This window comes from Fusarium keratoplasticum, chromosome 3, assembly GCF_025433545.1.
Source record: "Fusarium keratoplasticum isolate Fu6.1 chromosome 3, whole genome shotgun sequence".
In the NCBI taxonomy this organism is placed as follows: Eukaryota; Fungi; Ascomycota; class Sordariomycetes; order Hypocreales; family Nectriaceae; genus Fusarium; species Fusarium keratoplasticum.
This window is the reverse complement of record NC_070531.1, coordinates 451937-475941: the sequence shown is the minus strand read 5'-3', so window position 1 is coordinate 475941 and position 24005 is coordinate 451937. Positions and strand designations below refer to the sequence as shown.

The window sequence follows — 24005 nt, the reverse complement described above, 5'->3', positions numbered from 1 at the left end:
TAGGTCTAGAACAGCCGCCAGAAACATGCTTAACCCGACACATGGGAACGGGCTTGGCTCCAGGTTCATCTTTTCCCCCATTGGTGGATGAACATAGTGTTTCAAGTTCCGTTGACCTCAGCTCTGGGAGTGGAAGGTGGGAGATGTGTACGCCATTAAACGAAGAACGACAGAGACCGCTCAGCCCAAAACGAAACACGAATAGGAAAGTCTTGCGAGGGGCTGGTTTCGACTGATGGAACCTAGCTCCTTGTCAAAGCTCCGTGCCAAGGGTGGATCTTGGGTTGCATTCAGGGTCTTTTTTTGACATGGGCTTCGGGGAATGGAACATGTGGATTAGAGGGTCTGAGCGGGAAAAAGAAAATAATCTTTTTCAGATGATGTTTGATACTAGGCATTCTGCGTGGACAAGGCGCAATCGTTGGGCCGGGTCAGTGTATCCGTAGGACCATCGGAGAGGAACTAAGGGGGCCGGGTTCCAGCCACAGTTGTGAACTCCCCGCTACAATATTTCACTACCAAATTTGCCATTCACGCCGTGATACATGTTGAATACTGATGTCATTGAATTCCAGAGTCGTGAGCCAGTACGGGAACGCTTCACCTTTGAGAGAATGTGAAAATCTAGGATGACAGTTGCTCAAAGACATCCTTTTGTGAAGACGGCCGGTATTATAGTGCTGCAGATGCACGATTTTAGCGTAGCCGAGCGCTAAGGCCCCTGTGGCGCAGTGGGATAGCGCGTAGCTCTTATACCTTCATTACTTGGTGAAGATATGCTAAGGTCGTGAGTTCGAACCTCACTAGGGGCAGACTTTTTGCACTCCTGATAGACAGATCGAAATGCCTTGTGTCTTTTTGGTCACCGTCACCTAGGGAAGGGAGGGCCTGTCATGGGATGAAGAGGTAATCCCGCCTGTGCTATTCGGCGACAAGGAGGTAGAAGAAGCTTCCCCACCAGCACGCGTACCTCTCTCTCTTTGTGTTGTCTGGCTGACAGAGTGGTGGATGGGATGATTCAGGCAGACAGACAAAAAGCGGATGACTCTTTTGACGGAGAGAACATGCATGAAGTTACATATCAAATTAAATGAATTAAGAAATTGATTGACCTTGAATTAGCGGAGTAATTGCATTGCAGACACCATTCTTCTTTCTATCATATCTTCTCTACTATTTATTACCAGCCCCAGTCCTTCTTCCTCCATGGGCTGCCTCTTCTCCTTGCCCTTCCCCATTCCCTCCATGTCCTCATCTCCCACCAACAAACTCCTTCACCATCTCATCCAAATCAACAGCATAAAGCCAATCAAGGTCAAAAGGCTTCATCTCCACACCCCCCTCCTTCGGCAACCTCCTCTGATTAATCTCCCCATTCAGCTCAATCACCCTGTCAATCCGCCCCTGCCGACCCTTCTGCCACCTCTCCAGCGCTCCACCGAGCCCTTGTTTCAGATGCCCGAGGATCCCAGCAAAGGTGTAGACGTCTTCAAAGGCCTGGTTCACACCCTGCCCGGCGGTGGGGGGGATGGCGTGGGCTGCATCGCCGAGGATTATGACTCGGCTGTGCTTGTCGGTTGATGCCCACTTGTTGAGCTTGGGGAGGAGATAAAAGGGCCAGAGGTTGACTTTGTCGGTTGAGATGTTGGAGGTGGCGTTGGCGACGATAGGAGGAAAATCCTCACTGCCTTCGCGGAGAAAATCGATGCACCATGTCTTGTCAGATGTCATGGCCTTCCAGGCATCTCGGCCAGGGTCCTCTCCTGCAAAGATACGCTGCTTGCCGATGAGAACCTCTGAGCCATCAGCTAGCTGGGGTGCAATGACAAAAGCTCCTCGCTTGTTGTGCATGAAGGTAGCTGGGAGCTTGTATTCGTCCTTCTCCATGTTGAGTTGCTCCGTAGGCACAGCAGCGGTGACACCAATCATGTTGGTAAACTTGGGCTGCAAGTCAGGATGAAGGTATGATCGGACTCGAGAGTGGATGCCGTCTGCGCCGACGAGGAGAGAGGCGGTGGACTCTGAGCCATCTGTGAAGAGCCAGGTAACACTGTCTTCAGTCTCGCTGACGATGCGGTCAAACTTTTTGCCGTATACAACTTGGATCCCGGCTTCACGGACCAAGTCCAGAAGGATGTTGATGAGCTCGAAGCGGTAGACCCGAATACCGGAGTATCCATACTTGGCAACGGATCCAAACTCAAAGACATCGACAGACTTGTTGTCTTGAGATAGGAAGTAAGACTCTTCAAACTTGTAGCTTCGAGGTTCCATGCGCTCAAAGACGCCAAGCTTGTCAAGAATGCGAAGGGCGTTGGGAGACAGCATGATGGCGCCGCCAATGTCTAGGGGTGCACTTTGCTGCTCGTAGGCGACGGCCTCGATGCCTTGTTGGTGGAGGGCGAGGGCAAGAGTCAGGCCTGAGAGGCCTGCTCCGATGATGGCGATTTTAGTGGTTGACATGATAAAAATAGAGATGGGTGTTTGTTTTAGATAAGCTGATTTGGGACTTTGAACTTGTAGTCACTTTGAAGGGTGGTTTTGGGTGGGTGAGGATTGGAGTGGATGGTTGGTGATGTCTCTCTTGAATTGACCACCAACTCAACCACCTATATATACAGAACATCGGTCTACGTTACGAAAACAACTGCACGGACAATCCCTCGGTCTCGGTCTTTGATCTAAGCCACCTTTGCAATCTTTCTCGCATTTGTCAAACAAAAGCCTCTTCACCGTCTCCCTCCTCCAATAAGCATCGTCGCTGAGGCAAGCATCCGGCCGAGTGGTAAGACTCGGCCGATACAGTCTCACTCTCGGCCGTGTCGGATTACAAAACATAGCGACGGTAATCTCGGTCTTTTGCACCAGCCTCTCGGTAAATTGAGAATCCGCGCCTCGATTCGTAAGATTGAGGCTGTGTTGTTAGCTGAGTCCGAGCGAGACACGGCCGAGTGGCCGGGGCCGAAGATCTCGGCCGATATGAAGGAGGATGGATGAGTTTGTCTCGACTATAAAGGGCTTGGATGGGATACTGTTTGGAGTCTCTTCATTCTCATCAACAAGTCCATCTACATCAATTAAAGACACCTGTTTTTCATTCTCAACTACACTCTTCTTTACGACCACCACAGCCCAGGGCTATCCTCAACACACACAAACACAATCAACACATCTCCATCTTCAATATGCACATCTTCGTCATTGGTGGAACCGGCCGCAACGGCTCCCTGGCCATCCAAGAAGCTCTCTCCAGAGGCCATACAGTCACCGCCCTTGTCCGCAACCCATCCACCACATCCCTACCCTCTCACACCAACCTCACCCTCGTCAAGGGCACCCCCACTTCTCAAGCCGATGTCCTCGCCGGCCTCACAACTCCTGAGCCTCCCAAGGCCATCATATCAGCGCTTGCACAGGTTCGCACTTCAGAGTCGCCTTTTGCGTCTCTACGCCCTGATACTACACCTGACTTTTTGACCTCGAGCATGCGAGTCTTGCTAGCTGCCATCTCGCAGGCCAACCTCCCCTACAAACCCAAGCTTGTCATAAACTCAGCTCAGGGTGTTGGCTCCTCCTGGCGCTCTATGAACCTTCCCGGTAAGATCATCTTCAGTCACGGAAGCATGGGTATCGGACTCAAGGACCACAACAAACTCGACCGGCTCGTACGCGACAGCGGCTTGCCCTTTGTTTCCCCACGACCGTGTATGCTCGCCGAAGGTGACGTCAAGGACGTCAAGGTCTGGCCTGAAGATGGAAAAGGCTGTGCGTGGATGCCATCCATTACTAGAGCGAGCGTTGGACGGTGGCTCGTTGATGCCGTTGAGAGTAATGAGTGGGACGGAAAGGCACCGGTAATCACGAATTAAAGTGGCTGGAATGGTAACAATGGCTTGGAAGACAACGAAGGATTCATTCAGTATGTGAGCAGGATATAGGAGTTTACCTTGGAGGCCTTATGTTAAAGCTGAGCCTGGTGCGAGTTTCCCGCGGCCAGCTATTTATTTTTATATAAATCCACGAATATCTTGACCAAAAGAACTCCCGAAGTCTTACGCCCCTGAAAATCAAAGAGTTCGATGACACGATATCCTTCACGAAGGCGGTCCAGACGGATACACGCCCAACCCAACAATGGATCAATATAAGACTGTTGGTCGTCCACGACCTTGAATCTGGTAAAATAGGTTAGTTCCTGTCAGACACATATTCATAGTCTCATCCAGAGGAGGAACGGCATGACAAGGAGATACCAGCTCGGCCAGAGGCCAAGGAGCAAAACTCACCTTAAAAAGCTCAACTCGGGCGGGGACCTGTTGACCACAAACGAAAGGGCTGATCCAGTGGCACCGAACTGGGGATCCTTCGTCTTGCCGGTCTCTGTCTTGAATTTGTACTTGCTCTCGTCATCCTCATCCTCATCCTGAACACAGTGGAGTTCGACCTTGACCTGAGGACAAAGAACTCTCTTCCCGTGGTCGATGCTGTCTTGCTCATCTTCACCACTCTCCGGAATGTCAAATCCGGAAAAAATAGTGATGCCGATATTCATTATGCCCTTGGGTATGGCATCATGCCAAGTTTCGATATGCCTATCGGTGCTTCGATACCCGGCCGGTTTGAGAACCCACCCATCCTCGTCAGCAAACATGGCACGATGGAGCATCATGCCCTGATCCTCGATCTGCCAGTTCAGACTCACCATCTGGACACCCAGCTTCCAGAAGAGGGATGGATCAGGGTTGGATGAGTCAAGCCTGTGCCCAGATGGGAAGCAGCGCATAAAGTAATGTTTGTTGTGAGTAAACACCCTATTCTCCTCCATCGAATTGAGCTCAAGTAGTCTCGTTTCGTTCAAAGAAAATATGTGAGATGGCTTTCTCGCTGCAGAGGTATCAAAGCTGCGGAACGCCTCGCTGTGTGTGTAAATGGCAAGATCGCTGAGGGCCTGACAGATGACAATCCTGTATGACTTTGCTTTAGGATCCGGATCACTGAAGGGATTTTGGCCGTGGATCGAGTTTTCTGAGTCGCTTGAGCCATCGTTGACGCGAGCACGGCTCTTCTTCACCTTGACAAGGATTTTGCGCCTCAGATCACCCAACGTTGGAAGACGGAATCTTGGATCATAATCCTCGAGAGGTTCATCAAGAAGAAGTTCCCCCCACTCCTCCTTCATGATGCTTACCATTACCTCCTGCTGCTCGGCATCTGCATGCACCCCGAGGCTGACGATGACGGGTAGATCGTTGTTCACGAAGGCCGAAGTTCCAATGACGGAACATACTTCACGGAAGCCGCACGGGGCAGTCAAATTCCAGCCATGAGTGACGATAGGCTCGCCTAGTTCTAGCTGCGGTCGTTTTTTGCGCAGTTTCCTGACCCTGCTTGTTGAGGTGTCTGGCTGATGGTCTCGGGAAGGGTCTTGCGTCTTTGGCTCAACGGAATCTCCGTTCCAAACGTCAATCTCAACACATCGGCATCCTTGCATGAGAACCTAGAGCCAGAACGTTAGCTTCAACATGAAAATTCTCGTTGGGGATCCTATACATCTCGATATGCCTCAGCACTGGCCCTGGAGGCGGTTTGGTTTCGGTTTTTGCTGAGGTAGGTGTTGTGGCTGCTGCTGATGAAGTAGTTGGTCAAGGGCCTGGAAAGGTCTTTTGGCTGGAGAGGCCCTTGAGCGCTGGTACCTAAGTCCAACCAGGCCTGATAGAACGCAGAAAAGCCGTATGTTTCTTTGATGGAGAACACCTCGTCGTATTCGTGACCCGACGGATGCTGTTGCCTGAGAAATCTGTTAAAAGCGATTATCGAGAGCGTCTCTTCCTGGTCCTTCAGACGATTAAACAAGTCGACAGCGGCTCTGTACATGGGGGGATGCGGATTGGTGTTGCTCTTCAGGCCTGGTTGTGTAGCCGCAGATTTTGGTGTATCACTGGAGCTTGGTTTCGCCGTTCCTAGGTTGAAGACCTTTCTGATTCTGTTACGGAACCGTGAGGTTGTGCTCTCAGGGGCAACTTGGTTTTCGTCTTGATCTGTTGGCTGTTCGATGGAAGCAATATCAGGATCCTGGGTTGCATCTTCGGCATTGTTGGTCATTTCGGAGCTTGAAAGCGTTTCTTGAGTAAGTCGTGAGATGTCTGTCTCAGCAGCAGCCGATTCATCTCCATGCTCATCCGCAAAGCAAATCTCGCCCGGAAGATCGTACTCTTGGGAGGGAGATATCTGGCTCTCCACTATGGCGACTCGATTGTGATCGAACTGGGATAATTGCAGGCGTCTGGGGCCTTCTACATCCGAAAGCCCGCTCAGCCACTGGATCACAGAGGGACATTTGCTATGCCCGAGGTCAAAAGTTCCCACCTCGCCTCCAGGGTTGATATGACTAGACCTTGGCCATGGAAGTGAACGAAGAGAGAAATCATGAACATGCTCCAAGACATGGTCGATCAGCTCCGGAGAATCAACAACTCCTTCCACATCACAGAGTGGACAGGCCTCTATGCCTATCTTTCTCTGCGTGGAGAGAGATATGAGCGTAGAGATGTCGTCACCTTCAGAAGCTTCCTGGTGCGAGGCCATGAGATGCTCCATCATGTCCGTCATGGAGGTGAACTGTGGTTCATCCTCACATAGGGGGCATTGCCAGGTAGGTGAGTGGTCCTGCCGAATGTGTCGTTCTAGCGCCGTTCTTGTGCTGTAGTAGACGTCTGGAGTGGGACAGCCCTCGGCGACGCAGGTGTATGGACAGATGTCCTCACTCAAGTGCTTCCTGATGACCAATATCAGAAATAGCTGGTGCCATATACAAATATACAACTCACCTCCATCTAGGATTTGTCTTCACGTCTTGAACTGGCAAGGTCTGGTAGCAGCAAGGGCATTGAAACATGTGCTGGTTATCGTCAGGTAGTTGGGGTCGCGGATAGTGAGCGCTTGCCGTGATACGTGTAACCTCGGTTCTGGGTGTCAAGGCCTCTGGCTTCCTGAGTGCTGGGTCGGTGTATCTGAGTTTACTTTCGGGGACTGAGGCTGAAGTCCCTGATATCGTGGGAGCAACGCTACTCTTGGGAAGCTTGGGTGATTGTTCGATAACAGGATGGGTGGGGATGGGAATCTCCAGGTCTGGCGAAGCGATTGGTTGATGTGCTTGGGTGATGGCATCCTCCGAAATGGATGATAATTCGGGCTTGCGCCGTTTGAGACCAGTTGAATGTCGTCGAGCCTGCAGAAAACGATTTCTTCGTCGCAAGTTGGCTGCCACCAGACGCTGCTGGATAGGCGTTAATGCCTCAAGCTTCTGCCTGAACCTGTGGTTGCTATATCCTCTTTCCTCAGGCCGTAGAACCGCAATGCACTCCAGGTGTTGCTTCAGCTCGCAATGTTCTTCCTCATTGAAGAGGCGATCGGCTTTGTGAAGTCGTGACCGCTTTCCAGTCCGTCGGACAGCCAGTGCAAGGGATGCGAGACTTCCCAGAGCCGACTCGATATCGAGTAGGGCTTCGTCGAGACTCTGGTGCTTTTCTTGCAAGTCTGCGTAGTCTTCCAAGGACTGGTACAGCATTACCAGGTTTCCTTTGACCAGCGCTAGGTCAATGGGCCGTTCATTGAGCCTCCAGTCGAGCGCGGCTCTTGCAGAAGCCAGTGCTCCGATGCCATCGATCCAAAGATTAAAGTCTGCTAGTTTGTACTCGAGGTGTTCATCCGCTAACGGCGTTTCAGGTTGATCTGAGGGCTGGTTCTTCCCATCATCCTTGGTCTGAGATGGAGAGCCGAGGCATCGGTCAAACAGGTCTAGGCATTTTTGCGAAAGCACAGCAGCAGTGAGATCCAAGAGATCCATATTTTGGGGGACCTATGATGGGGTGCATGGTTCTTGTGTGTTGGTAATGCGCAGTGGAAGTGTCTGGCTGACGTTGACAAGGCGGAGACAACAAGCCCTGTCCTATCTAGCCCACGTGACCACGAGTGGACGATGAGGCTGTGTCGACATCCAATACCTGTGGCTGATGCTGACCTGAGTGGATTCCTCATCCTGCAATCAACTCGACTACGACCGAGACTGATGATGCTTTAGCAGGATGGCGTCAGAAGATGACGGCCATGGCGCTTGCGAGCTGCTGGCCAAGGTCGCCAAAGGGGTCTTTCCTATCGTTATGCGATGCGGCATTCAGCAGCGGGAGCGCGTTGCGGGGGAAGTGGGCACAAGGCTTGGCCAGATTGCTCAAGAGCCGTTACAAGGTTATGAGACGGATCAAGAGGCCGAGGGTGCCGCGACAAGTCTGTTGCATACGCTGCTGATGATATGCAAGGTATGTTTCTCACACGGCCGGCTCCCGCAGTTGATCACACACGACCTGGAGCTCTGCCATGTGTTGTTGTGATTCACCTCGGCCTTGATATTTATTCTTGTGGATTGATACTGAATGGCGTAATTTAGTTTCCTGACCCAGTCGGAAGGCAGACTACGGCGTGGGAATGTTACTCAAGCATCCTTGCGCTTCTGAGGCCTGAGAGCAAGGCCAAGCTAAACAAGTCGGTCCTTCTGTACTTCAAGATGGGCCCTGGCTATAGTAGCCAGGCAAAAGAACAATGTGACAGATTCTTCGCCAGACTTAGCGAAGAGGGACCCAACAAAAAGACGGCTGCTGACCAGATTATGGGAGGGACGAGGATGCCGGAACCTAGCGACTACCCTCGGCATGTCAACGAGAACTTGTTTCAAATTCTTCACCGGCATTCCCAGTCGTGCGGGGACCATCACCTGCTCTCTCATCCTGCGAGGCTCTATCTTGATGGAAACCCGCAGATCCAGAGCAAGCACGCACAGTTTGAGCTGGTGGTTTCAACAGCCGATATGAATTACTGGCAGGACCTTTGGGTTGGAGTGCCTATGTGAGGAGCTGCGTTTTAACATTCGAGCCAAGACCTCTAACTTGATTCTCTAGGCAAACTAAAACTCGAAAGCGCCTTGTCGGTTTCAACCTTGGCAGAGATGTGAGCAGCGATGAGGATGAAGAAGAAGGTGACGAAGCCTCGGGCCTCGACCAAGTCAGCCCAGATTACTTCTGCCAAATCCTGAGAGACCCTTCGTTTGCCAAGCTGAGAGTCCGATTCATTCAAGGCCTTGGGCTCGTCTCACTTCGCCCGCCAGCCGCGCTTGAGCGCTTCCTCTGTCCTGGACAGGGCCTGCCACTCTGCACAGCTGTGGAGAGCTACAAGCTAAAGGACAAAGACAAGGTCATACTTGCCCACGCTATCGCGCACTCGTTCTGGCAGTTTTATGGATCAGATCTGATGCAAGAGCGGTGGACAAGCCACAATATTTGGTTCATGCAAGAAACTGATGAGCAGCAACACCCGAAAGATCAGCTCGCGTTGAGAGCTTACATGTCCCTTGACTTCAACGGCCAGAATAGTGTTGATGAGAGCATGGACAACCCGATGGTTACACATCCGTTCCCACACATCCTGGCGCTTGCAATTGTCTTGCTGGAAATTGGCCTCAGACGGCCTTTCAAGTCGATGGATCATCTACCACTCGCATCTCGGCTGAATCGAGACCATGGGGCTGCAAATCAGCTACTCAACGAGTTGGAAAAAAGTCATTGGGAGAGCTCAACGCAGCGAGACATCTTCACGAGGGTTGTCGCGAACTGTTTGGATCAACGACTTTTTGCTATCGACCCGACATCGAAACACAAAAAGACCAAGAGCTCAGGAGTGGCTGCCACGAGTACTAGAGCTGGTGGTGGGGAGTTCCAAGTGGACGAAAGAAGGCGACGAATCTACGCCAAGGTTGTTGAGCCTTTAGCCAGGCTTGTCAACATCGCCTTCAAGAATGATCCAAAGTGCATATCATATTTGTCAAGGTGCAGAGAGGCCGAAGCAACCCAGCAGCAGCTCCGCCCTCCGGTGGCATCGTTCCACGCCGGCAAGACGATTGTCGCGCGTGAGTGGTTGGACAACTTGAAGCACATAAGTCGGCACATCATGTTGCTACGGCGACAAAAACCGGATCATGTCTTCGTGCCTGTCAAGATTGCCATTCTAGACACTGGTTATGATGCCACGTTGCCGTTTTTTAGCCAAGCAGCTAGAGCGAAATGCATTCGTGGATGGAGAGACTTTGTAGGAGATGGACAGGCGCCTGATACTGATGATACGACGAGACGAGATGATTACGGACACGGCAGTCTGATGGCTCGTCTTGCTATGGAATCGGCTCCACTAGCGAATCTGTATATTGCACGGGTCGCCAAGGATACCAAGGGGCTCTCTTTGGGCAGCAGGTCTATTGTAGAGGTATGCTTATCCTTTGACCTCAAATGATTTGGGCTCACTGACATTGGGATTATAGGCAATCCGCTGGGCTGGTCTTAGAGAAGAAGTGGATGTCATCTCCATGTCCTTTGGCTTTCCCGACGATGACGAAGACATCGCCAAGGCTATCGAAGACGTTGAACGAGAGAGGAACGTTGTATTTCTAGCCAGCGCTGGAAACAATGCGGCGTATCAAGCAGAATCATTCCCTGCCCGACACAGATCCGTCATCTCCATCAGAGCAACAAATTGTGACGGCACTTTTAGTGCCAGCAATCCACCTATAATTGATCGCTACTCCAGCTCTGTTCTTGGCACATTTGGAGATGACCTACCGGAAAACATCCATAAGGAAATAACAGGGCGTTTCGGGCCCTCCATCTGCCAACCCGGATCGTCCATCGCCACAGCGGTTGCTGCTGGCATCGTGGCATCAACAATTGCCTTCGCAGAGGCATTATCCTCTGTTTTACCTATACCCAAAGAACAAAGCCCAGTTCAGAGCTTGAAGAAGACACAAGGCATGATGAGGATGTTGGAGAAGATGGCTCCAGAGCAGACGGGCCATCACAAGTTTGTGAACCCCATCTGGTTCTGGAGCGAAAAGTCGGATCCATGGAAGGCCTGGGCTGCCATGTACGATTCGGTTTCACAACTCATGTATAGACGTTAGTGAGACAACAGTGCTGGAGTACTCTTGGGCGGAAAGGGGCTCTGGGGGATGAAAAAATGGCTTTAAGCTTTCGCTTTATACCTATTTGCCACAAACTATAGAGTTCCCTTGAGCCAATTCACGCGCCAATTGGTCGAGCTTAAATCAACGTCCCATCGTGATGCCACGGAAACTGCACAAGGCTTATTGTTCAGCCCCGCTGCAGCCTGGACTGGAGGAGCCCAATTAAAAGCCGCAAGTAAGCGCTAGAGGCTGAGTGACGTTTGAGATCGACAAGTCACTCGTCCTCTGACCAACCTTACATCTCCCATCTCTTGACTGTAGCTACGACTCGACGCCTCAAGATGAAGACTTGGTTCCTCCCACCTGACTTCACATTCACTCCTGATGGGCCCCTCCAACTTGGAGCCGTCATTACGCATCCTGGCCGTCCTACCAACGTCATTGCATCACCCCGCACCGACCCGTCGATACAGCTGCCTGAGATCCAGGTCATCACGGAAAAGAACCACTCGCACTCAAACGAGGTCAGCCGCAAGGGTGGAGTTAGTCTATTTGCCAAGTTTGTCGAGTTTGCTTCTGGCTCTGTGTCGTACGAAGCCAGCCGACGAAATCTTCTTCAGTATGGAAATGTCGATCACGAAGTTCGGTCACTCCTGGCGCCTTTCTCAAAAGACTTTCTCGCGAGTCTTACTAGCTTGGATTCAGTGAAGGAGCACATTGAGTCGGGCCTGTATGGCAAGAGACCTGTATACCTTGTCTCTGGCCTGCGGGTCACAAACGAGTCGTTCACGGTGACAAAAGAGAAAGGAACTGGCAACCAGGCCGAAATTTCAGCCTCTGGTCCCACAGGACCGGTCCCAGTTGAGGTTGGCGGAAGCCTATCCGGGGGCGTGGAGAGAACAAAAGTGGATTCATACGAGACGGCCCCGGGCATCGTCTTTGCATACCGACTGCACGTTATCCGTCTGAGGAGTAGCAAGAGTACTCAATCGGAAATGTTTTCGAGCTCTAAGGGTTTCTGGACGGATAGAGCGGAGCCGGAGCCTATGGAGGTACTTGATGTTACATTGGACGTGGTTGGGGACGACCTTGAGGAGGAGGAGATCAGGTTTGATCAGGCTGATTTGGAGAATGGCGAATGCTGCCTGCATCAATCCTAACGCGCGGATGTCTCAACGAACTCGGGCACAATGCCAGCTTTCCATTGGTTGCTGTCGTCCCCCAAAAATGATAATCCAGATTCCCAGCACTGGAGACACGTCAGCATGGCGACTAGCGAGCGATCTTGACCTGGGTAGTTGTACTAAAGAATGTGAGAGTTGTTGTTTACCAAGTCGTCGATGCATCCTCCACGATCTCGGGTCACTACTCCTCTCCGTTGACCCAGGGCACTTAATGGTATCGGGTTAGTCCTCCCCGTACTATCGGCCTCTGATAATATCGGGTGATTTATAGATACCGCATACCGCTGGCTATAAGGCTTTATAGTATGAGCACAGCTTGAAAGGATCAAAGTAAGTAAACCGCTTTCACGCAGGGGTTCGAGAAAATAGATATCTTTCCGATCGGCAGCATATAATATCTATAGGGAAGACGTGTTGGCAAACATCAAATCCGAGAATGGAGCCCTCTGAATTGGCGACAATGCATCGGACTAGAAATGGCTCAGCTCGAGTTCTATGGCGTGCCCTCTGATGACGAACTAGCTAGTGAAAAACGTTCAAGAGATCGGGATCTGAAGCTGAACATTCATAAGTCCTAAGTCAACCACCCGAGCGGCGTTTCGCCTGATTTGTCTTATAATGAAATACTAAGTATCTCTTTAGGACCTGGTGGGAATGACCTAGGGGCACCACTAAGTAGAGAAGACTCTTTATTCCTCGAGGTAAGATAACGAACGACTATAGTTAGGCTAGGTACAAATCATCACGCTTCCTGCGCATGGAAGCTGGACAATGAGATTAACTAGACAAGACCATTCCACCCATCCTGTTTCAGGGGCCAGTTGATTCAGCAAAGAGCGTGTATAATCAAGTCAGCTGCTTAAGCAACCACTTAGCAGGTGTCGCTCTTGCCATTGCCGTGGTCCTTGCAGCCACCGGTGCAGAGCTTGGTGTATCGAATGTTGCCGTGCTTGCCGCCTTCGCAGTAGAAGAGGGAGTTTTGGGCGCGGGTGAAGTCGTTGGGCTGCTTGGCCGCCTTAAGGGCCTGGTTGATCTGGTTGCTGTAGTCGCCTTTGAACTGTTAGTATAGGCCATAGCTGTGGGACAGGGGCTGAGTTGGCTAACCGATGTTGAGGAGGGTGCTGCCGCAGTAGCTAATGCCAGTCTTGCAGTTGCGAGCCTCGCCGAGAGAGGCGAGAGCGGCGGTGAGGAGGAACATGGGGGCAGCGATCTTGACCATTTTGGCGGTTGGAGGAGGTTGAAGTTGGTGGTTTGGTTGGTTGGAGTGTGGAGTGGTTTGTTGGAATGGTCGGAGAGGCTTGTGACTGCTGGTTGATGAGAGAGGATTGACGAGGTCAAAGGGTGACTTATATAGTTTTCGATCTCCAGTCCACCTCGCCTTCACTATCCCATCCTCACCGCCTCGCGATTCCTCGCAAAATTTCATGTTGATCTCACAAAGCTTCAGGCTGGAAGTTGGCAGAGTGCTGCGTTTCACGGAGTGTCATCGTGCTTCTCGTGATGATGTTGACTTATTGGTCCTTGGTGATGCCGATTCTTGACTTAAGTCGTTTAACAGTCCCGTTTTGGTCAAGGATTTGCGACTCGAAGATCCATCCTATGCCAGTTCGGTGAAATATGAACGCTGGTTGGTTCTCGATATCGAGCCCTGGGGACAGGCTACGGAAAGTAAGCCGCATGTCTCAGCTGAGGGACCAAATTGGATGATGAATAGCTGAGAGGCACTGAAGCGGAGCCACAACGTGGAGCAGAGTGACCATGGTGAACAAGAAATAAGACCAATTGGGACCAGACGCCCGGCAGGGCTCAGTCGGATGTCGGATTCTAGAACCAGCGGGTCGAGGGGAACGCGGAGGATTCCCATGCAGGTCCGGATAATTCGGCGGCCAAGACTAAGGCTATATTGTCTGGGCGGCATCTCCGCTTGGCCTAGCTAAGTGGATTTATATGCAGGTCGCAACAATCTAGTCTCTCTTGGCTTGCTGACGGCATCCTTCCCTTCATATCTGAGACAATCGCAGGCTTAGCTTACTGATCTACCAGCTACATCGCGACGACCCGTGCTCCCCGATGTCCCGCGGCCTTGATGCAGATTTCCCGACATTTCTATTATCAAAAGTATTGACCTCTTGCAGCGGGTTTCTCCAGTAAAGGTGTCGTGTGACTCGATGGGCAAAGCGGTATTGACGACCCACCAGCCGATTGATGTCTGGCTAGTCTCTACACTAGGAATCTCCAGGCGTTGTTGTCATCAAAGTTATAACTACCGAGATAACAGACGTAGCTGTGCTATTACTGAATGAATCTTCCTTCGGCCAATCCTTGACTATGGCTGCTATTGCGTGGCACGAGAAAGACAATGGCAGGATGAGACACTGCGCAGTTTTAAATGAGACACTGTCGGGCTAAGTGAGCATAAGCTCAGGAAGCCTTACCTAGAAATTAACAAAGTGGAGCGGTTATGCACACGCAGCTCGCAAAGAACAGTTCCGCCTTTGCAGGCTTTGCAGGCGATGATTCCTCTGCAAGTGGCGATCCCTTTGCAGCATCAGGCTATCGCGTACCTCGAAATTCGTGATCTAGCTTCGCCACGCAATAATTTATAAAATGACTATGCAGGGTATAGATCGTAGAGTGAATGTTGAGGAAGTGAGCAATTCAATAGGGGATGTTGGTACAAAACCCGAACTCAGTGCTCCCAAGTCCCTTCTTCAAGATATACATACCCTATAGTTTCTATGCAATAAAAGAAGATTGAAGCTATCGCAACATTCATAGGTAACGGCTCTTCGTGTTGAAGGGCCAGCAGGTCAGTAGCAATATCCAGGGTAACATGGATTGTATTTGCCTTGTCTGAGATGGTTACAGTTTGACCACCATCATAGCTACAAGGACAAGGACCAACCGCCGCCCATAATTTTTCTGCTCAGTTGTTGCTAAATAAATCAAGAAAGAATCCGTGCCATCCCAGTGTTTGCGAGATGCATGAAGGCCTTTATGATTCGATGCTACAATGCGTTGTGGGACTATTCAGCGGTCCTTTCGAGATGCCATTAATGAAAAGAACATTTATGCCGGAATGTGCTTTACTTCAAGATTATTGATTGCATTCCATTTACTTACCACTCCCCGGTCTTACTTATAACCGCACTCTTTGCAACAACTAAATCAGCAATACTCGCGATGGCCACGCCGCCCATAATATCACCAACAGCCACCGCGGCGCCAAAGTCTCTACTGATCCAACTCTTCAACTCAACAGCCATTAGAGAGTCCACGCCGTAGACGGACAGGGGCTTGTTTGGCTCGATATCTTCGGGAGACATGGACATGGCTCGCGCCAGCTTCGCTGCTAGGGCGCGCAGCACGATTCCTGTGCGCTCGGTTGAGTTGGAAGACTTGCGAAAGAGGACCGCTGCTTGATGATCAGCATCACGGCTGCCGATCTTCTCGTCCAACTTCACTTCCGAGCCTGGCCTGTAAGAAAGCGCCCTGAACAGTGGTCGGTCCAGTAAAGCCGGAGGGGTCTGGCCTTGGCTGAGAATATCCGCGGGCGTCTTCAGCCCGAACAGAAGCTGACCTTCAGTCGTGAGCGGGGAGCTTGGGTCGCAGCACAGTGATAACAGAGCCAGTAGTTCCGCTTCATCGATCTGTTGCATGTCGTTGGCCTTTTGTCGTTGGCGCTGATAGGCTGTAGTCTCGGATACGATGCCGACATTGAACATCCAGCCAATGTCAATTGACAACCCTTTTTGACCCTGCGTAGTCCTATGGCGGGCCAGGGCGTCCTGGAATGAACAGCCAGCAGCGTAGTTGGCGCTGGCCATCTGGCCGATGACACCAGCGAGAGAGGACAAGAGAATGAAGAAGTCGAGGTCTTGGGGTAATAGACGATGCAAGTTCCATGATGTCTGTACTTTAGTCCGTACGGCCAGATCCCATTGCGCAAAGGTCATGGTCTGAAAGGTTGCGTCTTGAAGGACCATGGTAGTGTTTATGCAGCCCTTGATCGGCGGCATGGTCTTTGAACAATGCTGGAGGAGAGCGGTGAGGCTTGACTCAGAGGATACGTCGCAATTGGCGGTCATCAAGTTGACTCCCTTCTTCGTCAGCTCTTCTACTAGTTGCGTAGCTGATGGCGACGAAGGACCTGAGCGGGAGGGGATGATCAAGTGCTTCGCTCCACGGTCGACCATCCATCTTACGATGGCTCGTCCGAGACCTCCGAATCCACCGGCTACCACGTAGGAAGACTGGTTATCAAACCTCCAACACTGACTCTCTTTGGTGAATGCCTATAGAACACTTGGTCAGCAACGAGATCTCGACTTGTTCAATGTGCTAGCTTACCTGAACCACATCATCGTCGTTTGCGCAAATAACCACCCGACAATCTTTGTCACTGCTCTGCAGATGCTTGAAAGCAGTCTCCAAGTCGGACACGGATGATGCTGCCATATTTGAGGAAGGCTGCACCTTTCCATCCGTAAAAAGTTCCACGGCTTTCCTCATGACGTTGGCCATCGCGCTGGGCTTCAACCCCAGAAGATGAATGCTAGAGAATGTGACATTTCTCGGAATCTCAGCCATGAACTCCGTATTGTTGTCCTCAACGTCAGCAGATGCAACCTGGATCAAGTGTCCACCCGAGGCGATGCATTCACACGAAGCCCTCAGCGCATCCATTTTCGGGTCGGAGTTGAAGACTACATCAACACCTGCACCAGCAGTGACCTCGACAAGTCTTGAAGTCCACCGAGGGTCTCGGCTGTCCAGGAGAGTATTGGGGGAGACTCCAGGAATGTTATCCAAAGCTGAAGACTCCCTAGAGGATAAGTTTGCTGTAAAGACCCTTGCCCCTTGTGCTTGGGCAACCTGGATTGCCATTTGACCAACGGCACTGTCCGCAGAAAGGACCAAGACAGATTCTTCATGTCTGATTCTGCCAACGTGAACAAGACCATGAACAGCCGTTGTTAGCGGGCCGAGATCGAGAGCAGCAGACTCGAAGGGCAGAGAATCAGTGAGTTTCACCGTTGCGTAATCTTTGGCCCGAGGGTACTTGCGCATGCCTCCACCGACCATCATAAAGACACGATCCCCTGGCTGGATGGAGGAGTCACAATCAGGGCCTACCCGGGTGACAATCCCCGCACTGTCACACCGAAACGGCAATTTCCCGCCAGTAGTCGAGACTTGGACATCTTTTCGGTTTAGGCCCCAAGCCTTCGCTTCGATCTCAACCTCATGAGGCCCCAGTTCGGAGTCGTGCCTGGCATCAGGTATGAACCAAAGAGACTCGGAAGAACCATTGATTTCCAGAGACACTTGCAGGGCCTCTACATCGGCCCATCTCATTTCTTGTAGCCGTGGATAAAGTAGAGACCCAAGGGTGGTGTTGTCAGTTACATCTTCCACGGCTCGGCCAGTCAACACAAGACCATCACGGACAAGATATTCGACCTCTTTGGATGCGCATGGATTATAAACTTGACTGTAGACCTTGCCAATAAGGCCAGAAGCCGCGGATATGTCCACGCTGTCCTCAATTGTGAGAGTGACAATGTGGCTATCCGCCTGCTCAGCTCGGATAGAGCGAAGGAAACCTTGGGCCACGGTGTACTGGCAGGATTGAGGGTTACCAATGTCAGACGCCGTCGCCCACAGAAGTCTGGGTGCCTCATTGATCAAGAGCTGGAGACATGCAAACCCCTCCTCTGTCAGTGCCGAGAGGAGAGGCTTGTTGCAGACTTCGTAAAGACAGATCACCGTGTCGTTTGCAGTCAGCTCTTTGAACAAGTTCTTGAGTTGATCGATAGAGAAGCCACAGATGACTGATTCCCGCAAGCCTTTAAGATCAATGTGCGTAAGCACCAACTTGGCCAATTCCTGCTGTTTCGAGTCTTGGTCCTCTACGATTAGGATAAGGCGACCCAGTGGTAGAACTAAGTTGGGCGGCTCACCCTTCTCCTCAACAGCGGTCGACGCAATAACGCTCATGATATGGCAAGGGTCGTTCTTGTAGTCGCGAATGACAACATCATTCCCTGAGAAACCATTCGCTCGTAAGCACTTGTCCCACAAGCTCTCAGGGACAGCCGCAGAGTGAGGCCGCCATTCTTCGCGCGCAACCCACCAGCCAGGCAGCAAGCCAGCCATGAAGTTGGTGGCGATGTCGTCCGAATTGATGACTTCAAGGAGGATGAGTTGGCCTCCCGGTCTAAGAGCCTTGCGGACATTCCTGATGGTGGCTTCAAGATCAGGGGTCGCGTGGAGTACGCAAGCGGCGACAACAATATCGTACGAGCCCAGTTCAAAACCTTGTTCCTCAACATCTCGATCTAGATCCAGTGTCTTGAAAGAAAGGCGGCCCTGGCATTGAAGATCAGGCCATCTACCCATCGCTCTCTCGAAGAAGGCGGGTGAGATGTCGGTGTAGGTGTACTCTGCGAAGCTGAGGGCTCCAGTCTGCTTCTCGCGTTCCTGTAGGGTTGTGAGAACATGGGTAGTCATACCGCCTGTGCCAGCGCCGACTTCCAGAATGCGTAGTGCTGGGTTCTTGTGGGCTGCCAAGTCCAGGATGGTGCCCAGTCTACCATCGGCACACAAGCACTGGAACAGGTCGGCGTAGAAGATGTCGGCTAGGTTGGACCCGAACACGACTTGGAGAGGGTCGAGTTCTCCAGCCAGAATCTCGGGCAACCTGCGGGCGCACGCTGTGTATACCTTCCAGGCTGGGAGTACATCTTCGATGTGGGAGAGCTGAGCCTCGACTTGGACGTCGGTGATGTCTTCGCTTGCCTGGATCTTGTCAGGAGGCATCTTGCCGACGTGGTGCTCTATCCACTCGACATGACGTCCTAAGCTCTCGGGGACCTTGGCCCTGTCCAAGTACCTGAGGGTCCGAGCAGCCACAAGGTCCAACGTTGAGCAAAGCTCAGTGTGGTTTTCTAGAATGGTCGTCTCGTCCCTGCGGAAGGTGTCGGCACGACAGAGCTGGCGAAGTCGCTCGGGGTCCATCAGGCCTAACGAGGGCTTCCACTCGATTCGGTGGAGGAGCTTCCGCTCAGCCTCGTTCGTACTCTTGCTTTGACTTTTCGTGATGGCCTTTCGAATGGCGCAGAGAATAGACCCATCGTCGGCTAGGGCATACACGGAGCCCTCTTCCCCGTGGTCACCATGTGGTCTGTCAAGCCGACTGCAACAGGAGTGAGACATCCATCTAATTGAGCCCATCTGCCAACCTGAAGCCGCGAACCAGGAGTCGGCTATGCGTATGGGAACGTTGCAAGTAGGTTGTTGCCCTGCGCTGACTCGCAAGATGTGAAACACCTGATCGAGGATGGCGGGATGCACTAAGCTGCTTGTCCGGTATCTTGGCTTAGTAGCGTCGACATGCATCACCGCAGTTGCATTTCCATCAAATCTTATGTCTTGGCCCAGGCGGAACGAGTCGCCGTATTGGAGACTGTTCTCTGCAGCGTTGCCGTAGAAAACGTGCGAGTCGATGGGACGACTAAGGGACTGTGCCAGCCGAAACTGTTCACGCACATAGTCATGACTCAATTATCTGTATTCGGCTTCCGGAGAATTTTTGTAGTCGACATGAATGGTGGCACGTAGGCGCTGTGTCCACTCATCCTCAGCGTATGAGTAAATGGCGACCTCAAACAACCTTGTCTCGGCCGTGTGCTTTTTGCCAACGGGGCGCAGATGCACTTCTGTCTCGACCCGATCCTCCCAGGCGTTTTGAACAGGAATGAGACCAAGAAACTTGGCAGTCTTGACATGGTACCCTGCTACATCTCGGTCATTTGATACCATTTCTTGCACGGCCTCGATCGCCATAATCAGCATGCCTGCCGCGGGATAGAGTATCTTGTTGTGCACCTCAACTACAAGTTAGCACAATTCACTTCTAGTAAGTGGCATCTCACCTTGTAGTCTCCAATCCATGGGTCAGTTTCGACGCTCAGAAAGTTTCTCCATCGAGGCTCAAAAGGATTCCAGTCCGATACCCTCACCCCGAGCGTCTCTCCTTGGACAGTCCCGCGAAGCCGGAAGCCTCGACTGATCCGTGGCTCGCTCCAGTAGCGTCGCGAGTGATCAAAGGGATACTTGTGGCAGTCAGTAAGAAATGGGGTCTTGTCGTCGGGCGACTGCTGGTTGGCTGCAGCCACCGAGACTGAATGCCCAAGGCTGAAGAGTTGCCCGACGAGGCTAAGCACCGCCTCTACCGCAGGGCGAGAACGGTGCAGAGCACTCGTGTACCTGATGTCCTTGGCCTGGTTCTCCATCTGTTTGATGGTGTCGAGTGTAGGCCGACGAAGCGCTGGGCGAGGGCCGACCTCGACCAGATCGCTGATACTTTCAAGACCCAGCTTGTCCCTGGACGTGTCTTGGACGAGACACTCCATGGCATCGGCGAATCTAACAGGGCATACCATGTTGTCAACCCAGTATTCCCCTTTGGATAGCTCTTCTGAGCAAACCGGCTTGCCAGTGACTGACGAAACTATGGGAACACGGACGAGGACCTTAGGGTCTTGACTCCCAGCAACGTTGAGAGAACTTAGCCGAGAAAGGTACTCGCTAGCAATAGACATGACGGCTGGAGAGTGATAAGCAACCCCCGTCTTGAGCTTTTGTGCGAATATGCCGTCCTTGTCTGCTTGTTGCTTGATCTTGTCGATGACATCTTCGGGGCCTGACAAGGTGCAGTTGAGTGGACTGTTGACGCAAGCAACGCTCATCAGAGCGACGGATTCAGTTCCAATGGCTTCACTGAGATAACTTGGGACACGCTCCTCGGTGATGTTGATCGAGATCATGGCCCCGGGGTACGAGGCGCTTGCTTCTCGGAGCTGTCCGGCCAACTGGCCACGAAAGTACGAGACTTTGCATGCGGAATCCAAGTCTAACCCACCCACAGCATAACTTGCGGACATGGGTTAGCATTATGGACGTGGTCAAGAGGATGGGTGAGCCATGACGTACGCTGCGGCGATCTCGCCCGAAGAGTGTCCCACGACAGCTTTGGGTCTGATCTCAAAGGAGTAGAGCAGTTCGACAAGGGCGATTTGTATGGCGGTAGATAGCGGCTGGCTGTATTGGGGCTTGTTGATGTTTTCGTTACGACCAAGTTCATCTATGAAAGAGAAAAGGCAAGTATTAGCTCCGTGAATGTGTCCTGGCGTGGCCTTGACTTACCAAAAATAGACCATTTACAGCCCAGGCTACTGTAAATGACGTCGATCCGTTTCAGAGTATCGTAAAAGATGGGATATTGGGTGAGACCCTTTCCCATATCGACATACTGCGCCCCCTGGCCGGTGAAGATGAATGCAAGCCCGAGATCAGCCGAGCTTCTAACTGGCTTTTCTGGGGACAGATGCACTTGGCCATCTTCCAGTTCATCCGAGGCTAAGACAAAGCTTCTCCAGAGCATCTTGCTCCGCCGAGCAGCCAAAGTGTAGGCCAGTTGACGCACCTTCAGGGAGTGTCCCATCACATGATCTTTGTAAAACGTATCATAGCCCTTCAAGACGCGCTTGACGGCCTTTTCGCTCGCTGCACTCCATACTAGGAGTCTTGTTTGGTTCAATGGAGGTTTGTCGGTTAATCCAGGAGAGGTTCCGTTGGCGCGAGGCGTTGTTGCCCCCGAGGGTGATTCCAGCTCGCCACCACCAATTGTACAATGTCGTCCGGGTAGGTCTCGTTCTCGCAGGTGGTGGAGGGCATCTTCGAGTATAACGTGTGTATTGGATCCTCCAAATCCAAACGAGTTCACTGATGCGCGGCGCAGGCCAGGACTTGGCCAGGGCACCTCTTGGGTAGGCACCTTGAAGGCATCTTGGTTAGCAACCCAACATTATACAGTTCTCGCTCAATGGGTAACTCACTGTGATATTGTAAGACTCGGCATCGATGGCTGGATTGATCTTCTCGAGGAGGGCGTTGGGTGGAATAATCCCCCTTTCCAGGATCACTAATAAGAAGGTTGGTTAGAACTCAGGCCGATGCGCGGCGATACCAAGAGAATTCACAAATGCACTTGACAATACCGGCCAATCCGCTAGCCCCTTCGAGATGTCCGATATTTGCCTTGATAGAGCCACTCCGATTCGTCAGGCACTTTCGCGTAATTAGCGAGGAAGTGAGAACCGCTTACATGTAGAGAGGTTCCTCAGCTGACCGACTTTCGTGGAAGCTCCGGCCTATCGCTTTCACTTCAATGGGATCGCCCACAGCTGTGCCGGTACCTGGGTCGTGTCATTAGACAATCGTTTTGAGATTGATGGCCAGATCATGTCGCATACCGTGTGCTTCAACATAGCGCGTCTTGTCGAGGGAAAGACCGGCCTGCGCATAGACGTGTCGAATTAAGTCTTCTTGCGTTTGAGAGCTTGGCTGGGTAAGCCCAGGCGTATGTCCATCTTGGTTTGAGCCCGTTGATCGGATCACAGCACAAATCATGTCACCATCCTGCACAGCTAGAGATACTGGCTTCAGGACTATAGCGAGGATGCCTTCGCCTCTTCCGTACCCGTTTGCTTTGTGGTCGAAACTTTGACAAAGACCATCTGGAGAAAGAAACTTTTGCGCGGACAAGGCCTGGAACATTGCCGGGTCAAGAAGAAGGTTAGAACCAGTAACAACGGCCTGACGGACATGGATAAGCTATCCCATCAAAGACACAAAAATTGTGAATACATACACATGTAGCATCCCCGCTATGGATGGTCTTGCAGGCCATGTCGACTGCCGACAAACTACTCGAGCAAGCCGTATTGACATGGATGCTAGACCCTCTCAGGTCAAAGTACCAGCTGATGCGGTTCGGTATAACGCAGGCGACACTACTCCCAGTAACAGCCGTGCGTTCGGCATTATCAGGGTCCATGGCAATCGTCTTGGCGTAATCTTCCACCATGGAGGCAGAGAAGACGGCTGTGCGAGAGCCTCTGAGGCTCTCCACTGGAATGCCAGCTGCAAAAAGCCAAAGATCAGCTGAATACGCGCGGACTTGGGTAATGTCGCTTACCCTTCTCGAATGCATGGTAGGTCGTCTCGAGTGTCCAGCGTTGCATCGGATCCATGGCGGCAGCCTCATTGGCTGTGACGGAGAAGAATGGAGCATCAAAGAGACCTAGATCTTCGTTGATGAAGTGCCCTCGATGGCCGTGGAACTGTCATATTAGTGAGCCGTGCACTCTGAGAGATCCATGCTGCCAGGAGACACCGTACACTGTGATGCTTATTGGTCACGAATGAATCAGAGTCGATGCGAGACTTGGGACATTCCGTCATCAGATTGCGCCTCTTGGAGAGGACATCCCAGAGGCTGCAGTCGTCATCTACATCTTGGGGCAGTTTAAAAGAGTACCCCACGATTGCGATGTCGTCTGCAGGTGCCATAGTAAGTTCGCCGTTGGAGAGTCCACTGATCAGTCTGAGTCAGGGACTTGGTGACGGTAAGGTTGTCTGAGACAAAGGCCGAATTGTTGCAACGAGACGTGAAAATAAACGTCAAAGATATTATAGCGACCCATGTTCTACGACATGATATCATGTATATAGCACTCGATACTTGGTAGTATTTCGCCCTGTCCTACGCTGTGCATCATGGCGGTGAGAGACATGCCCAAACCGGCCGAAGCTAGGATCGGCCCGTCCGTTAAACGTTGGTTCAACCCAAGGGGATCTGCAGGAGAATAATAAGGTTCTGACCTTGCAGATGAGGTGGCTCCCCTGACCCCTGAGTACGGGGACAGGGACAAGGCTCTCCTCTCGTCATTCTCACCCTAATGGGACCTTGG

The 24005-nt window shown here is 51.8% G+C and overlaps 7 protein-coding genes across 7 annotated transcripts; 3 read left to right on the top strand and 4 right to left on the bottom strand.

Moving 5' to 3' along the window:
- Positions 1-1251: 1251 nt before the first annotated feature.
- Positions 1252-2463, bottom strand: NCS57_00351800 (FAD-binding-3 domain-containing protein; the record flags this gene model as incomplete). The annotated part of the gene is made up of 1 exon (XM_053053510.1): positions 1252-2463. One exon carries the CDS (start codon positions 2461-2463, stop codon positions 1252-1254), a length of 1212 nt encoding a protein of 403 aa, XP_052915670.1.
- Positions 2464-3185: 722 nt separating this feature from the next.
- On the top strand, positions 3186-3869 carry NCS57_00351700 (NAD(P)-bd-dom domain-containing protein; the record flags this gene model as incomplete). The annotated part of the gene is made up of 1 exon (XM_053053509.1): positions 3186-3869. One exon carries the CDS (start codon positions 3186-3188, stop codon positions 3867-3869), a length of 684 nt encoding a protein of 227 aa, XP_052915669.1.
- Positions 3870-3997: 128 nt separating this feature from the next.
- On the bottom strand, positions 3998-7846 carry NCS57_00351600 (Phosphoinositide phospholipase C; the record flags this gene model as incomplete). The annotated part of the gene is made up of 4 exons (XM_053053508.1): positions 3998-4175; positions 4287-5497; positions 5551-6775; positions 6828-7846. 4 exons carry the CDS (start codon positions 7844-7846, stop codon positions 3998-4000), a joined length of 3633 nt encoding a protein of 1210 aa, XP_052915668.1.
- A 238-nt stretch (positions 7847-8084) lies between these two features.
- Positions 8085-10999, top strand: NCS57_00351500 (Peptidase-S8 domain-containing protein; the record flags this gene model as incomplete). The annotated part of the gene is made up of 4 exons (XM_053053507.1): positions 8085-8315; positions 8444-8898; positions 8952-10308; positions 10364-10999. 4 exons carry the CDS (start codon positions 8085-8087, stop codon positions 10997-10999), a joined length of 2679 nt encoding a protein of 892 aa, XP_052915667.1.
- Positions 11000-11343: 344 nt separating this feature from the next.
- On the top strand, positions 11344-12162 carry NCS57_00351400 (uncharacterized protein; the record flags this gene model as incomplete). Its single annotated transcript, XM_053053506.1, has 1 exon — positions 11344-12162. The coding sequence occupies one exon, from the start codon at positions 11344-11346 to the stop codon at positions 12160-12162; it is 819 nt and encodes a 272-aa protein (XP_052915666.1).
- Positions 12163-13057: 895 nt separating this feature from the next.
- On the bottom strand, positions 13058-13405 carry NCS57_00351300 (uncharacterized protein; the record flags this gene model as incomplete). Its single annotated transcript, XM_053053505.1, has 2 exons — positions 13058-13236; positions 13291-13405. 2 exons carry the CDS (start codon positions 13403-13405, stop codon positions 13058-13060), a joined length of 294 nt encoding a protein of 97 aa, XP_052915665.1.
- A 1900-nt stretch (positions 13406-15305) lies between these two features.
- NCS57_00351200 (Carrier domain-containing protein) lies at positions 15306-23604 on the bottom strand (the record flags this gene model as incomplete). The annotated part of the gene is made up of 14 exons (XM_053053504.1): positions 15306-16481; positions 16537-19384; positions 19445-19725; positions 19792-20076; positions 20124-21123; positions 21184-21334; positions 21397-22027; positions 22089-22174; positions 22233-22303; positions 22358-22448; positions 22506-22848; positions 22904-23175; positions 23231-23375; positions 23434-23604. The coding sequence occupies 14 exons, from the start codon at positions 23602-23604 to the stop codon at positions 15306-15308; spliced, it is 7551 nt and encodes a 2516-aa protein (XP_052915664.1).
- Positions 23605-24005: the final 401 nt, after the last annotated feature.